The sequence below is a fragment of the Notolepis coatsorum genome, assembly GCF_963971535.1.
Source record: "Notolepis coatsorum genome assembly, chromosome: 5".
Lineage (NCBI taxonomy): Eukaryota > Metazoa > Chordata > Actinopteri > Aulopiformes > Paralepididae > Notolepis > Notolepis coatsorum.
This window is the reverse complement of record NC_140169.1, coordinates 46,030,874-46,047,384: the sequence shown is the minus strand read 5'-3', so window position 1 is coordinate 46,047,384 and position 16,511 is coordinate 46,030,874. Positions and strand designations below refer to the sequence as shown.

The 16,511-nt window shown below is 47.0% G+C and overlaps 1 protein-coding gene across 1 annotated transcript in view; it reads right to left on the bottom strand.

The window, feature by feature from the left end:
• The window catches only part of LOC311228654 (DDB1- and CUL4-associated factor 6-like), a 194,811-nt gene that overhangs the window by 8,825 nt on the left and 169,475 nt on the right, over nucleotides 1–16,511 (bottom strand). The window contains exons 14-15 of the mRNA XM_084314584.1: nucleotides 3,402–3,558; nucleotides 376–464 (exon numbers count right to left, since the gene is read on the bottom strand). Of these exons, the coding sequence (XP_084170710.1) occupies nucleotides 376–464; nucleotides 3,402–3,558 (246 nt within the window). The remainder of the gene's footprint in view (nucleotides 1–375; nucleotides 465–3,401; nucleotides 3,559–16,511) is intronic.

Genomic DNA, 16,511 nt, shown 5'->3' with positions numbered 1-16,511 from the left:
CAGTTAGTCAGCTTTCTCAAACAGAAGTTAGTCAGCTTTCTAAAACAGAACAGTTAGTCAGTTTTCTAAAACAGAACAGTTAGTCAGCTTTCTAAAACAGAACAGTTAGTCAGTTTTCTAAAACAGATCAGTTACTCAGCTTTCTAAAACAGAACAGTTACTCAGCTTTCTAAAACAGAACAGTTAGTCAGCTTTCTAAAACAGAGAAGTTAGTCAGCTTTCTAAAACAGAACAGTTAGTCAGCTTTCTAAAACAGAACAGTTAGTCAGCTTTCGAGAAGTTAGTCAGCTTTCTAAAACAGAAGTTACTCAGCTTTCTAAAACAGAGAACAGTTAGTCAGCTTTCTAAAACAGAAGTTATTCAGCTCAGTCATACCTCATCTGCAAGGAGTCTGTTGAAGGATGACGACTGCTCCAGAGGTGACCAAACCTTAATATCATAGTCTATCCCTGACGAGGCCAGAACTGAAAAAGACAAAACACAATCTGCATGAGAGGCTCGCACACAGAAAGAGACGCATGTTTATCTCATTCATTGGGTTGCGACTTCAAGTTCAAATGTGGGTTCTGACGCAAAAGCAATTGTCTTATATATCATAATGTAGTTATTATGTAGTTATCAGTACATATGTCTGTGGTGTGAGAGGGGGGTCATTTTAAATGTTGTTACTTTTGAATTACAATTGTAAAGATTGTGAATGCTTCAATAACTCCCCACCCCCTCAAAATATATATTTTCTTATTTATATAATTTCTTTTGATTAAACTTCCCTTCTTAACACTTTCAGTGCCGTTCACGTAGAACTACGTTTCTGTCGTCCGATCGTTGAGTGCCGGAAACGTAGATCTACCTTTCTGTCACAGTATTTATTTTATTATCTATATCCATTCATAATTCAGCGGGGCACCTTGTGCATACTGTTCTGAGTGTGTCTGAGCTGGCAGACGGTATTATACCGCCCTCTAACGCCTTCGGCCAGTATTGCACCCGGTTAGAAACGGGTTCGTTTATTTTCTATACCGAACTGCGGCGTGGGGGCGGGTCCTAAACACTCCGGCAAACCACACGCTTCTAGGGATAGCTTGGACAACTGACCCCGCCCGCCCGTTGAAGAGCAATGCCCAATAACGTCGGAGGCACGATCGCTGTGGATAACTGGAATGGCGATGAGATTATTGGATTCTTTTTTATCCATTACTTCAGAGACCAGGTAAGGACACCATATATGAAAGCTTGCGTTGATCTGATATTTATTTCTACTGCGATTGAAGCTATATGTGTTTATGTGTCTAGCTGTTCTGCCGTTGGGTTGCAGGAGGGATCTAAGCCACATTGCCACATTGCGGTCTAAGCCACATTGCATGCGTGCACGACAAAGGATAATAATGATGATCTAGCGTTGATTTCAGGAAGATCCGATAATCAGGCGAAAAATGACAACGTGTTTATTGAATTACACAAAAACGCTGTTTTCGTGTCTTTTCCCTGGAATTGCTCAGAAGCGGCCGGACTATGTTCATATTAAAATGGTATAAAATGGAAATGTACGGATGAAAAAATTATCTGTTTTTTGCACGTTGACCAGAAGCAGCTCAATGAGACTCGAGGGCGTTATTAGACCCATAGCTATACTATAAAATATAGCTTTAGTTCTACAAACTACAACTACATGGGGTTAATGGGCGGCACGGAAGTGGTCACTTCCCGGAAGGGGCGTGGCACTCAATGTGTTAATAAGACCAACAAACCTAGTGTACAGATAATGTCCAGAATAACTGTTTTACTGTAAATGACAGATCCCATTGGACTCAAGTACTCTTATGACTAAAAATAAAACTTGGTCAATTAAAAGTAAAAGCAAATACTTTTTTTAAATACTTTACTCATGTAGAAGTACAAGTAGCCTGAAGGCTTTAAAACATTATCAAGAAGTAGTTTTTCTTAAAAAAATATATAAATATATATACATTTACTCAATTACAGTAAATAACATACTTAGTTACTTCCCACCTCTGGTAACAAATGTCTAAAAGTAAAAATCAAAACTCAACTGATAAAAGCCTTGTCTTTTCATTTATTAAACATCCATAACAATAACTAATAATAAACATCCATAACAATAACTAATAATAAACAACAACTCAATCCCCATCCATCCTGATCCGGGGGTCAGGGGTAGGACTCACTGGGCTCGTAGGGGTCAGGGGTAGGACTCACTGGGCTCGTAGGGGTCAGGGGTCAGGGGTAGGACTCACTGGGCTCGTAGGGGTCAGGGGGTAGGACTCACTGGGCTCGTAGGGGTCAGGGGTAGGACTCACTGGGCTCGTAGGGGTCAGGGGGTAGGACTCACTGGGCTCGTAGGGGTCGTGGGGTCAGGGGTAGGACTCACTGGGCTCGTAGGGGTCAGGGGTAGGACTCACTGGACACGTAGGGGTCGTGGGGTCAGGGGTAGGACTCACTGGGCTCGTAGGGGTCAGGGGTAGGACTCACTGGGCTCGTAGGGGTCGTGGGGTCAGGGGTAGGACTCACTGGGCTCGTAGGGGTCAGGGGTAGGACTCACTGGGCTCGTAGGGGTCGTGGGGTCAGGGGTAGGACTCACTGGGCTCGTAGGGGTTGTGGGGTCAGGGGTAGGACTCACTGGGCTCGTAGGGGTCAGGGGTAGGACTCACTGGGCTCGTAGGGGTCAGGGGTCAGGGGTAGGACTCACTGGGCTCGTAGGGGTCAGGGGTAGGACTCACTGGGCTCGTAGGGGTCAGGGGTAGGACTCACTGGACACGTAGGGGTCAGGGGTCAGGGGTAGGACTCACTGGGCTCGTAGGGGTCAGGGGTAGGACTCACTGGGCTCGTAGGGGTCAGGGGTAGGACTCACTGGGCTCGTAGGGGTCAGGGGTCAGGGGTAGGACTCACTGGGCTCGTAGGGGTCAGGGGTCAGGGGTAGGACTCACTGGGCTCGTAGGGGTCAGGGGTAGGACTCACTGGGCTCGTAGGGGTCAGGGGTAGGACTCACTGGGCTCGTAGGGGTCAGGGGTCAGGGGTAGGACTCACTGGGCTCGTAGGGGTCAGGGGTAGGACTCACTGGGCTCGTAGGGGTCAGGGGTAGGACTCACTGGGCTCGTAGGGGTCAGGGGTCAGGGGTAGGACTCACTGGGCTCGTAGGGGTCAGGGGTAGGACTCACTGGGCTCGTAGGGGTCAGGGGTAGGACTCACTGGGCTCGTAGGGGTCAGGGGTAGGACTCACTGGGCTCGTAGGGGTCGTGGGGTCAGGGGTAGGACTCACTGGGCTCGTAGGGGTCAGGGGTAGGACTCACTGGGCTCGTAGGGGTCAGGGGTAGGACTCACTGGGCTCGTAGGGGTCAGGGGTAGGACTCACTGGGCTCGTAGGGGTCAGGGGTAGGACTCACTGGGCTCGTAGGGGTGTGGCTGCAGGCAGTTGACCACGTGGTTGTCGGCCTCCAGCAGCATCAGGTGCTCTCCGGTGTGGCGGTCCCAGAGGAAGATGTGGCCACAGTCCGAGCCGCTCAGCACAAAGTTGTTGCCCCAGAAACACGACTCTTTTATCTGGAGAGAGATATGTAAATAAAGATACTACAGAACTCTTTTATCTGGAGAGAGATATGTAAATAAAGATACTACAGAACTCTTTTATCTGGAGAGAGATATGTAAATAAAGATACTACAGAACTCTTTTATCTGGAGAGAGATATGTAAATAAAGATACTACAGAACTCTTTTATCTGGAGAGAGATATGTAAATAAAGATACTACAGAACTCTTTTATCTGGAGAGAGATATGTAAATAAAGATACTACAGAACTCTTTTATCTGGAGAGAGATATGTAAATAAAGATACTACAGAACTCTTTTATCTGGAGAGAGATATGTAAATAAAGATACTACAGAACTCTTTTATCTGGAGAGAGATATGTAAATAAAGATACTACATAACTCTTTTATCTGGAGAGAGATATGTACATAAAGATACTACAGAACTCTTTTATCTGGAGAGAGATATGTAAATAAAGATACTACAGAACTCTTTTATCTGGAGAGAGATATGTAAATAAAGATACTACAGAACTCTTTTATCTGGAGAGAGATATGTAAATAAAGATACTACAGAACTCTTTTATCTGGAGAGAGATATGTACATAAAGATACTACAGTACTCTTTTATCTGGAGAGAGATATGTACATAAAGATACTACAGTACCTACAGGACTCTTATAGAAAGATATGTAAATAAAGAGATGTAAATAAAGAGATGTAAATAAAGATACTACAGCACCTATAGTACCTCCGTCACAGTCCTGTTTGCTCTGCTCTGGTTAAAGGAACACGGCAAGATTATGGGAATTGTGCTTAACACATTGGGTGCCATGCAGTATGCCCATCTTTACCACTCTCTGCCAGTGCTGTAAGCCTATGGAGTGGCTCACCTTCTTTGCAGGGCTATAACTTTTTAAATATTATAGCTATATCGACATTACTATGGCCCATTCAACATCGGGTATCTATCGTTCCGGATGTGGGAACGTTATATTTGTCCATTCATACATTGTCGTGTTAGTACCGTCGAGAATATAAGTATGTTTTTAGACTGTATAGCAGTAATTCCTTGAACGCGCGCTATAGGCCCCGACGCGTATTATACATTATCGATTGGCGTTTCCTCCCTATACACCAGGGATCGGCAATAGGCGGCCCGCGGGCCGAAATGGGCCCGCCAGGAATCATTTCTGGCCCGTCAGGTTATTTTGAGAATATGATGTTTATTTTACGCACAGGAAATTATCCAGAGTGTCTTTTGAAGCTGTATCTATCTATTCATCATATCTATGGCTGTCACTATAGCCAATTGAAATGCTAGAAATGGTCACATGGACTGGGAGAACCAATGGAATTTCACTTTCACTTCCGCGTTTGGGATGCCGGCAAGCGAACGTTTGCAAAAACAAAACAAACGTCTTTGAATAACTTCTTTGCAATGCAACAGGGAAATATGATGAGCCAGAAGAGGAACCTACGACCTATAAAGCTTATTTTAATAAACAGGAGTCATTCTTAAAATACGGGTTTATCGCAACCGGTGACTCTCGCTTGTTGACATGGCAACACGAGCAAGCAACTGTGTTCAAGTTGGGTGGGCATTCAACGCGAGTGGACATTTAACATGTTATTAACATGGATTTTGGAGGACCGAAGCAGAAACAATATCAAGTCCAGGGCAGGGCTGCCTGCATTATGCCGGTGAGTGTTGTGTTTTAATAATAATAATAATAATACATTCGATGTATAATACACCAGCCGTGGTGCTTAAAATCAAATGCACCCTACTGATCTCGATTTATAATGCGAGCACCTGCATTAAAATCAAATGAATGATCTGTTCATGTGTAATGCACTGTGTGAGAGGCACTTTATAATAGAAAAAAGACAGTGCAAACATGTATATGTCGTTTTTTTTTTACAGTTAAAAGATTTTCACTTATCATTGGCTTGCCACACAATGGCTTGGGGAAAATTTGGCCCGTGGGCAAACCTAATTGCCGACCCCTGCTATACACGCTATATTAAAATCGGACAGATTGCAGATTGAAATAAATGGACAATCGAGCTGGAAATAACGTTAGATTCCTCTTACCTCTGGCCGATGCGTCTAGAGAAAAGAAATTCCAATTATTTGACGTCGATCTGCTAGATCCATTTTCCGTTTGTATGACGCAATAAACGCTGAAAGCATATTGATTCTTGCGTCTCGAAGGCGATCCAATGCCCTCGAGGTGTGTATATTGATCCACGTAACAACATATCTCTGGCGGAGCTTTTTCCCAGATGCACAGAGCGCCACTTCCGGTTTAAAGTGGAGTGTAACTCGCCCGAAATCCACCAGGCGGCGGTATTGAGGCTGCAATATCAGACAGGGGCCAATCACTCGTTATTGGCAATTAATGTGTTAACTTCCATTGATTTATGCTAAGCTAGGCTAGCTTGCAGTCAGATAGCTTTCTACTGAACGCACAGAGAGGAAACTGGTATCTATCTTCTTTTCTCTCTCTGGAGAAGACGGTAAGATAATTTCCCATAGGGGGCGGAGCCAGGCGTTCATGGGGTGAGACGTGTTTCACGGGAGCTCCCTATTATCGTGCGGAAAACACTGTCACCCCACTAGTCTTTATTTTATTTTTATTTCTTATTGATCTTTTTGTTGAGTGGTCGAGCATCTACTACTTTCATCAACCTTTTTTCGACTTTTCGTGATGTCGATGCCGGGAACCAGAGCCAACAACGCTTCAGCCGACAAAATGGCACGGGCCCGTCCTCGCTTTCGCCTGAGATAAGTGAAATTCTCTCGGTCGTGACCAAACTCCATGCAGACTTTGAGGTACGCTTCGCCGATGCACAAATGAAAGCGCAGGCGGAACTTTTTGATACCTTTCGTCGGGCAATGTCGGAGGAGATCGGGCTGGCGGTGGGCCCGTTGAGAGAAAAGATGGAGTCACTGCACGCTGCCACCACAGCTAACGCTAACGAAGTAGCCTCGCTAACGGCTGAGGCCTCTCAACAAGGCGAGAGGGTGGCGGGTCTAGAGAGCTCCCTGCTGGCTGCACAGGCTGACGTCGCCAAACTACAGTCGGTAATTGTGGAATTGCAGTCCAGGGAGAGACGATACAACATCAGGATTGTTGGTGTACCGGAGGGCAGTGAGGGAGGACGTCTCTCGAAGAACATGCCGGAGCTACTGCAGAGGATACTGGGGAAGGAGGTCCTTCCCGATCTGCCCGTGTGTGAGTCGGCCTACAGAGCGGGCAAGACCAGTCCTGGTGTGGGCAAGGAGCCGAGGCCCATCACTGTCAAGCTAAACAGGCTACAACAGAGAGAACTCATCATGCGGTCGGCCCGGGCCAGAAGGGGGGATCTGGGTCTCGACAATCACAAAGTGGCCATTTTCGAAGACTTCACACCGGAGGTTCAGGCACAGAGGGGCGAATACAAAGTGGTCATGGCCAGGCTATGGAAACTGGGCTTGAGGCCTACGCTATTCGCCCCCGCAAGATTGTCTGTGCTATGTAAAGGTGATGACCGTCGCTCATTTTGGTCGTTGGCCAAACCCCCCCGTGTACCTAGGGGGGTTGGCCGAGACGGTGGCTTGATAACGCTGTCGGGTGAGTGGCTTGGCGTTGTGGTCCTAAATACATTGATATATTTATTTGCGGACTATTCACAAATGCTTGATGTCAGGCCCAGACAGGCTAACTATCCGCTGCCCATCCGAGCTCTTTGGAGGCTAACGAGCTATCTGAACATTGTACATAACAGACTCTAGCGTGCTAGCCGGATTCACCACTAGCTTACGCGCTGGCCTCGGGCTTGCTAACGGGCTGTGTCTATCACCCGCGTCGATACGTTCGAGACCCGATAATGTTTATGTATTTTGGTTGTTGTTGCTGTTCAAGTGACATAGGTTTGCACAATTTAATGGTGATCGGGTCCTTAACTAACTTCTTGTATGCTTTTATTTTTATATCCAGGATGCTTTGAGCTTTGGGCTCCAGTAGTAGAAGGTCGGTTGAATATACATATACAATATATGATGACAGGTTGGGTCGGGTATAGCTTTGCTTGCACTCTGGCCATAACCCTCTTTTCCTTTTCTTCTTATTGTCGCTGTTTTAATGGCATCTGTATGCGCAATTTAACTGTGATCCGATCCTACCTTAGACTAACTGCTGATATGCTTTAATTTTGTTTTGAATTTTCCTTTATCCATTTATGCTATAACGTTGCGACATTAATATGCAGACTCGGAGGTAGATGGTTACAGGGTTGATGTTGAGTAATTATATAATAATGGCTATTTTTTCCATTATAGTTGTCATGTTAGGGCCAAGGCTCACGTTGGCTCTCGACCGAATATACATATAAAATATGTGATAACAGGCTGGGTCAGGTTTAGCTTTGCTTGCACTTTAGCCATAACCCTCTTTTTCCTTTTCTTCTTATTGTCGCTGTTTTAATGGCATCTGAATGAGCAATTTAACTGTGATCCGATCCTACCTTAGACTAACTGCTGATATGCTTTGATTTTGTTTTGAATTTTCCTTTATCCATTTATGCTATAACGTTGCGACATTGATACACAGACTCGGAAGTGGATGGTTACAGGGTTGATGTTGAGTTATTATATAATAATGGCTATTTCTTCCATTATAGTTGCCTCATGTTAGGGCCAAGGCTCACGGTGGTTTTCGACCGATATCTTTATTGAATTTAATTTTAATTTTAATTTGTGTTTATTGGACTAGTGGGGGTTTAATTAGGGGTTTATCTAGAGGGGGGTCGGAGTGGAGAACGTCTTATTGGATCCATGACTCCAGTGGGTAATGAGAGGAAGATGACCATCCTTAGTGGATGGGGCATAGGGAGGGGATTGGAGAGTGGGTATAGGAGGGTTAATAATAGGACGGGTGGGTTAGGGTTTAGAGTAGAAGGAGGGGGGGTTGTAACTGGGGTGGTATTGTTCTGTGTTTTATGTACTGTTGTCTTATATGTGTGTGATTGTTCCTCCTCTGAACTCCTGAGATTGACCGTCTGGGCCCGCCTGGATCAGCGCCTCGAGCCTCAGTCTGGCTGCACTGGTATGTTCTCTACGCATTTAGACAAATTCGACCATGGCTAAATTGAATATTTTAATTTGGAACGCAGGGGGTCTTAACGCCCCTCGCAAGCATGCCAGTGTCCTTTGGTTATTGAAGAGAAGAAATATTGACATTGCTCTCCTTAGTGAGACGCATTTATTGGTAGGTGATGTGTCAAGGCTGGCAAATCGACAATATCACGTTATCTCCTCATCCTCAGCCGATGATAAGACGAAAGGAGTCGTCATAGTTACAAGACGTAACCTTGATATCAAAGTCCTGGACGTGTGGTCGGACACGGAGGGAAGGATTACTATAACAAAAGTTGAGTTCTCTCATAGGAAGATGGCAATAATAGCATTGTATGCTCCTAACACATTTGATTCAGCGTTCTATAATACAATCACGAAGAATATGTTGGAACTTACTGGATACGCTCTCATTGTGGGTGGCGATTTTAATGCGTGCTGGGATGCGGAGATGGATAGGTCCGGGTCCTCTGAAACGAGCGACCAAAAACGGTCCTCTAAGGCCCTCAGGATGTGGGCCCAGGACGCCTGTAGCTGTTCCGCAACCGTTCCTACTTCCGGGGTAGGCCTGATTGGCCCCGACAGGCACGTGACCCGCCGCGGCCACGCCCCGCGGCAGCCCCAGGAGCAAGCGCGCTACTGCTGGAGTTCGCTTCGCCTTTCACATCGCTACCGTTGGCGAAAGCAGGATGAGAGCAGGATGAGAGGCGAGAGCGTAGATTTCGCTGTGTATCATTTAATCATTTAACATTTGAAGGCATACATTGTTGTCATACAGAAGTACAGAATACTTTTATCCAAAATGCTTCTTACTGTTACACTGTTAGAGACTGTGCAGTGCACGGCTTTAGTCTCACTCGAGTGAGGAAGACCGCTGGTTCTCCAACATACAGCGGTGTGCTCTTCAGAATGTACCGGGAGAAACGTTTACTGTACCCCGCAGACATAAGCGTCTCACATGGCTGAGCTGTGCACGGCTTTAGTCTCACTCGAGTGAGGAAGACCGCTGGTTCTCCAACATACAGCGGTGTGCTCTTCAGAATGTACCGGGAGAAACGTTTACTGTACCCCGCAGACATAAGCGTCTCACAGGGCTGAGCTGTGCACGGCTTTAGTCTCACTCGAGTGAGGAAGACCGCTGGTTCTCCAACATACAGCCCGCTGGTTCTCCAACATACAGCGGTGTGCTCTTCAGAATGTACCGGGAGAAACGTTTACTGTACCCCGCAGACATAAGCGTCTCACAGGGCTGAGCTGTGCACGGCTTTAGTCTCACTCGAGTGAGGAAGACCGCTGGTTCTCCAACATACAGCCCGCTGGTTCTCCAACATACAGCGGTGTGCTCTTCAGAATGTACCGGGAGAAACGTTTACTGTACCCCGCAGACATAAGCGTCTCACAGGGCTGAGCTGTGCACGGCTTTAGTCTCACTCGAGTGAGGAAGACCGCTGGTTCTCCAACATACAGCCCGCTGGTTCTCCAACATACAGCGGTGTGCTCTTCAGAATGTACCGGGAGAAACGTTTACTGTACCCCGCAGACATAATAAGCATATAAGCAGTGCTTACTAACGTTATTAGTTACGTTATTTCTGACCGAATTAGTCATTCATTTGTCTGCTTTCGCCAACGGCAGCGATGTGAAAGGCGAAGCGAACTCCAGCAGTAGCGCGCTTGCTCCTGGGGCTGCCGCGGGCCGTGGCCGCGGCGGGTCACGTGCCTGTCGGGGCCAATCAGGCCTACCCCGGAAGTAGGAACGGTTGCGGAACAGCTACAGGCGCCCAGGACACGGGGCTCGCAGACATATGGCGCTTATCCAATCCCACCCTCAAGGATTACTCTCACCTGTCAGCCAGACACAAAACCTTCTCTCGAATAGACTATGCATTCGCGTCCCCTAATATGTTTGATAGTTTCGATGTCTCATTGGTTCCCTTGGCTCTCTCAGACCACAAGGGGATTTTCCTTACGGCAACCTTTGGCAGGCTCTCCGCGAGAGCTCCCAGATGGCGTTTTAATTCAACCTTGCTAAAGAACGATGATTTCTGTTCTGAGTTCAGGAGTAAACTAGCTGAATTCTTGCAGATCAACGTTGGCACAGTCGAAGACCCTAGGGTCCTGTGGAACGCATTGAAAGGATTTATCAGGGGTCATGTCACACTTTTCGCCTCCAATTTGTGAAAATCCCGGTCAAAAAAAGGACTGGAAACATTATATGCGGACCTATACGCATCCTTGCAAACTAACTATAGTGAACGACTAAACACACAACGTAAGATAGTCAAGAAAGAAATAAACTCCATACTTAAACAACAGTCTGAGTTCTTGATACATAGGACAAGACAAAATTACTACTTTCACGGCTCCAGGCCTAGCCATCTATTGGCAATGAAAATACACTCGAATGATCATTTCTCGGATATCCCCTCGATCAAGACGAGCCAGGGTGCAGTCAATACTGATTCGAAAAAGATCAATGACACTTTTAAAGAGTTTTACTCACAGTTATATAGCTCAGAGGTTAATCTCGATGACTCTAAATTTGAATCGTTCATTGGCGGGCTTGAGATACCCCACATTTCTGAGGAAGAGGCCAAGGAACTGGGGAAACCGATCACTCTTATGGAATTGAGGGAGACGATTGCTGAAATGCAGAGGGGTAAGGCACCAGGCTGGGATCAGTGCATGTGAGCGGATCGGAGCGTGAGCGGCGCGGGGCGCGGAGCGGCCGGTTTTGACGTGAGCGAGGAGTGGGTTTTAAAATGAGTCGGCGCGACGTCCGGAGCGAGAGTTCTCCTCCGCTCCAATCCACTCCAGGCCGCTCACAGTGGTTTAACACTGATGTAATAATATACATGCAGTACAATGCCAAAGCAACAGATGGCGATGTACAAACATGAAGGCCATTTTCAACCAATGAGAAGGGTGAACCTGTGATATCATGTTCAGGCTTTACTCCTCCTCCTTCACTCACTCCTGTTAGAAAAAGTATCGACGCCATTGTTGTTGACGTTAGCTTACATGCTAACGTTAATGGCAGCGACCATAGCATTGTGGCTCGGCTAGCCTATCATCGCTTAGTAGAGCTAGTGAATGGATAAACAACGTTATTTAACATTGCAGAATGGGTACAATTACAATGCGGCTCAATACAAACAATTGTTAAGGGGCCCAGGGGGTGTAGACTGTTGTAGTTTGAGCTAATTTACACCATGCTCCAAAAAAAAAAAAAAAAAACTGCCGAGCGATCTGGCGCGGGGAGCGCTCGATTCAAGGTGAGCGGGGAGCGAGCGGAGAGCGACTTGGGGGCGGGGTCAACATGAGCGATTAGCGGAGCGGACCAAGCTTTAAAGAGCGAAGAGCGGATTTCTCGGCCGCGCCGATCCGCTCACGTGGCCTGGCTGGGATGGTATTCCACCCGAGGTGTATTTAGCTTTCTGGGACCAACTGGGTCCATTGATGCTCGATATGATCAATTACGCTATCGAACAAGGGGAGTTCTCAAGAGATGTCAATAATATGGCGTTGATTTCTTTACTTCTCAAGAAGGACAAAGATCCCAATGATTGTGGTAGCTATAGACCCTTGAGTCTTCTCGGGGCCGATTTAAAAGTGTTTGCCAAGGTGCTGGCCCGTCGCCTGCAGAGATTTATAACTGTATTGGTACACTGCGATCAAACTGGTTTTATCCCGGGGCGCCTGGCTGCAGATAATCTTAGGAGGCTGTTGCATGTAATCGATAACAGTAAAGACAATACAGCTCCGTCCACAGTTCTGTCTTTGGATTCAAGCATCAAAAATCTTCAACTCGTGCAAAATGCGGCTGCACGGATACTAACTAGAACTAGAAAATTTGATCACATCACACCAGTTTTGTCCGCCCTACACTGGCTTCCTATCCAAGCCCGTTCTGACTTTAAAGTGCTACTCCTCACCTACAAAATTTTAAATGGGCTTGCACCGCTCTATCTATCCGATCTCATCTCCCGATACTCGCCCGCTCGTGCTCTGCGCTCACAAAATGCGGGGCTTCTATCGACCCCTAGGGTTAAAAAGAAATCCGCCGGCCACAGAGCCTTTGTCTACCGCGCTCCCTACCTGTGGAACAAATTACCTGCCGTCATCAGGGGCGCCTGCTCTGTCGAAGCTTTTAAATCCCTGCTTAAGACTCATCTTTTCTCTCTCTCCTTCAACCTACCCTGATCTCACCTGGTCGGGGACTGACCTTTAGATTAATCTGTGTAGTTTAGTTATGGTACAGGGTACTACATGGTACCACTGGGTAGTTTACTACAGGGTAGTTTAGTTAGGGTACAGGGTACTACATGGTACTACATGGTACTACATGGCACTACAGGGTTCTACATGGCTCTACGTGGCTCTACGTGGCACTACAGGGTACCACAGGGCACTACAGGGTACTACATGACACTACAGGGTACTACAGGGTACTACATGGCACTACAGGGTACTATAGGGTACTACATGGCACTACGGGGTACTACATGGTACTACATGGCACTACAGGGTACTACATGTCTGCTCCTTTGCAGCACCACAAACATGGGAACTCTCTAACTCTTCCCCCCCCCCTCTCCCCCCCCCCCCCCCTTCTCTCTGAGTGCCCGTCTCCTGGCGCTGACTAAGGTGATGGATGCCTCTGGGTCTTGGCCAAGATTGTAGTGACTGCTCTACATGCACCTCCGAGGCCTTGGATCAGTTATTCACCGCCGTCTGTCCGTGGTCCTGTCAACTGATAACAGTATTAACAGACTGTTAACAGATTAACAGTCAATGCGGTTTCATTGCTGGGTTAAGTACTTCCATTTCTATTCACATAATACGCCTACTTCATATATCTACTCCATTCACATATATGCCTACCACTTGTATCTATTGCTATGTCCGCCTACTACAATCTCATGAGCTGTCTAACGCCTGTCCCGTCTCCCTGTCTCCCTATGACTTGCTGTCCTGGAGTGTTGACCGGAGTGTTGGACGTCCCGTGACGAAGGCCGGGAGGTTGCGACCCCCTCTGCGTGCCCCCCTGTCTCCGGAGGTCTCGTAGTGGTGACCGGAGTGCCGGATGTCCCGCGATGATGTCGGGGAGTTCGTGACCCTCTCTGCGCCGCCCCCTATCTCCCTGTCTCCGGCTGTCCCTGAGCAACGACCGGAGTGTTAAATGTCCCTTGACTAAGACGGGGAGGACGTGACCCTCTTTGCGCCGCCCCTGTGCCTCAAATAGATTGCTATCAGCTCTATCTTTAATCTTTCAAAATGTTCAGTTGCTATCGCTATTAGCTCTATCTTTAATTTTTCAAAATGTACAGTTGCTATTGCATGCACTCATCTGTGTTTCACCACACACATGAGTGCATGCTTACCAACTGTCCGTCTGCAACACTACTATCACCAACATCTAAGAAGGGAGATCCCCCCTTGAATGGCCCTTCTAAGGTTTCTCTCCTCCACACTGCCTGTGGAGCTTTTTTCCCTATTGTTAGGTTTTAGTGAGTTTTTCCTTACCTTCGCGTGGGGTATGTCTGGGAGTGCTTGCATTCTTTCATTTATTTGCATCCATCTAAAAATGTTTGCACCTTATGGTGTTCTTGTTCTGTTCTTGACTTATTGTTATGTTTTCTTCTTGACTTGTTTAAAGAAGATCTGTACGGCCCATGGGGACATTAACGTGTGTTGTCGGGCCCTATAAATAAATTTGATTTGATTTGATTTGGATGCCATGCAGGCGTTTGACAGACTTGAGTGGTCATACCTGTGGAAGGTACTTGAGATTATGGGTCTTGGAAAGAGTTTTATTCATATGATTAAAGTCCTGTATGCCTCGCCGTCTGCGATGATACTGACAGGCAAAAACTGTTCCACACTTTTTCCAGTCTCCAGATCTTCTAGACAGGGTTTTCCTCTGAGCCCAGGACTGTTCGCGCTTTCCCTCGAACCATTGGCCCAATTTATTAGGCAATCGGAGGACATCGTCCCCATAATGGTCAATAATACTCCACACAAAATTGCTCTCTATGCGGATGACCTGCTGATTTTCATGGACGACCCCTCCCGGTCGGCCGCAAAATTATTGGGAATAATCGACGACTTTGGTAAAATGTCAGGCTTTAAGATTAACTGGAACAAATCAGCCTGCCTACCTCTTAATGAGCTGGCCAAGACGGTACGACTACCAGCTGATATCCCCATAGTAGAACATTTTAAATACTTGGGCATAGAGATATTCCCCATGCTGAATCAAACTACTAAGTACAACTTCACGGGTACTTATGATAAAATACGCCAGGATCTAGACAGGTGGTCGTCCCTTCCTAACTCTTTACAAGCCCGGGCTTCCATAATCAAAATGAACGTCCTGCCTAGGATAAATTTTGTTAGCTCAATGCTCCCCCTGCCCCCTCCAATAGACCACTGGCGCAAGGTACAATCGATGGTATCTAAGTTTATCTGGAATAACAAACACCCGAGAATCAAAAGAGCTACTACTCAACGTAGGAAACAAGATCGGGGCCTCGCAATCCCTGATTTTAAGCTTTATTTCTGGTCCTTTTCACTGAGACCTCTGATGTGCTGGCTAGATCCTGTAGATGCTGTATCTTGGCGCTCCTTAGAAGCGGCGGCGGTCTCACCGCTAAGATTGCAGGATGTGGTGTACTCCACAGTCCCTATTTCGAAATGCCGACTGAGGTATGGACCGATCATAACTCACGTGATCCAGACGTGGCGTAATGTACAGAAGTCGTGTGGGGTTAAATGCCCATGGCACCTGGACTCTCCAATTTTTAATAACCAGCAATTACTTATTGGGCACAAGCCGGTTAATATTCCTCAATGGCAAAGGAGGGGAGTTCATACTCTAGAGGATATTTATGATAAGAACGGCCTCCGTGCGTTTCAGGACTTAAGAGAATTTTATGATCTTCCCGGCGAGTCCTTCTTTCTTTACCTTCAACTAAGGTCAGCGCTGAGGGCGCATGGCGTGCCGTGGGCTCAAGCTCTGCAACCACACCCCTTTCTCAGGCTCATAGTGGACAGGACGACCTCCAGAGGGTTTGTCTCAGACTTTTATACGCTATTAATTCAATCCACGTATAAAAATGTATCATTGGATACAATCTGGCATGTGGATATCCCGGAGTTGGACCCCGAGTTTGATTGGGATGATGTTTGGGCAAATGTGGCATTGTCTTCCCGCAACCCCAATCACCAGCAGATTAATTTTAATTATATTCATAGGACCTATCTTACACCTAGGAAGTTATTTGCTATGGGACTGATAGCCGACTCTCGGTGCACTTTGTGCTCTCAAAAGGCCACTGGCACTTATATGCATATGTATTGGGATTGCCCACCAGTGGCCCGCTTCTGGAGGTCAATAACGGACAAACGTTCAGATCTGTGTGGCTTAACTATCCCATTCACAGCTGTTACGCTACTCCTGAACGATATAACGACACTACCCGCGTCCGTACAACTGAAAAGGGTTGTCCTAGCGGGCGTCACAGCAGCGAAGAAGCTAATAGCAATGAGATGGAAGGAGCCTGAGAAGCTCACAGTGATTAACTGGTCCCTAACATTGTTGGATGTGATTTATCTTGAGATATCCACGGCGCGGGTGATTGGGGTGGGACAGGCTGGCATTGACCTGTGGTTCGCAGCAGCTGAGAAGGTAAGGACCGCCGTGTGCGGCTGAGCGGGGTTGGGGTGCTTGATCGGGGGGGTCCGGCGGTCTCATGGGAGGGGGTGGAGGAAATGTCTTGTCTGTCTTGTTTTTTGTCTTGTCCTTCTTAACTTTGACTGGGGGGATTTTAGGGGGGGGTTGATAT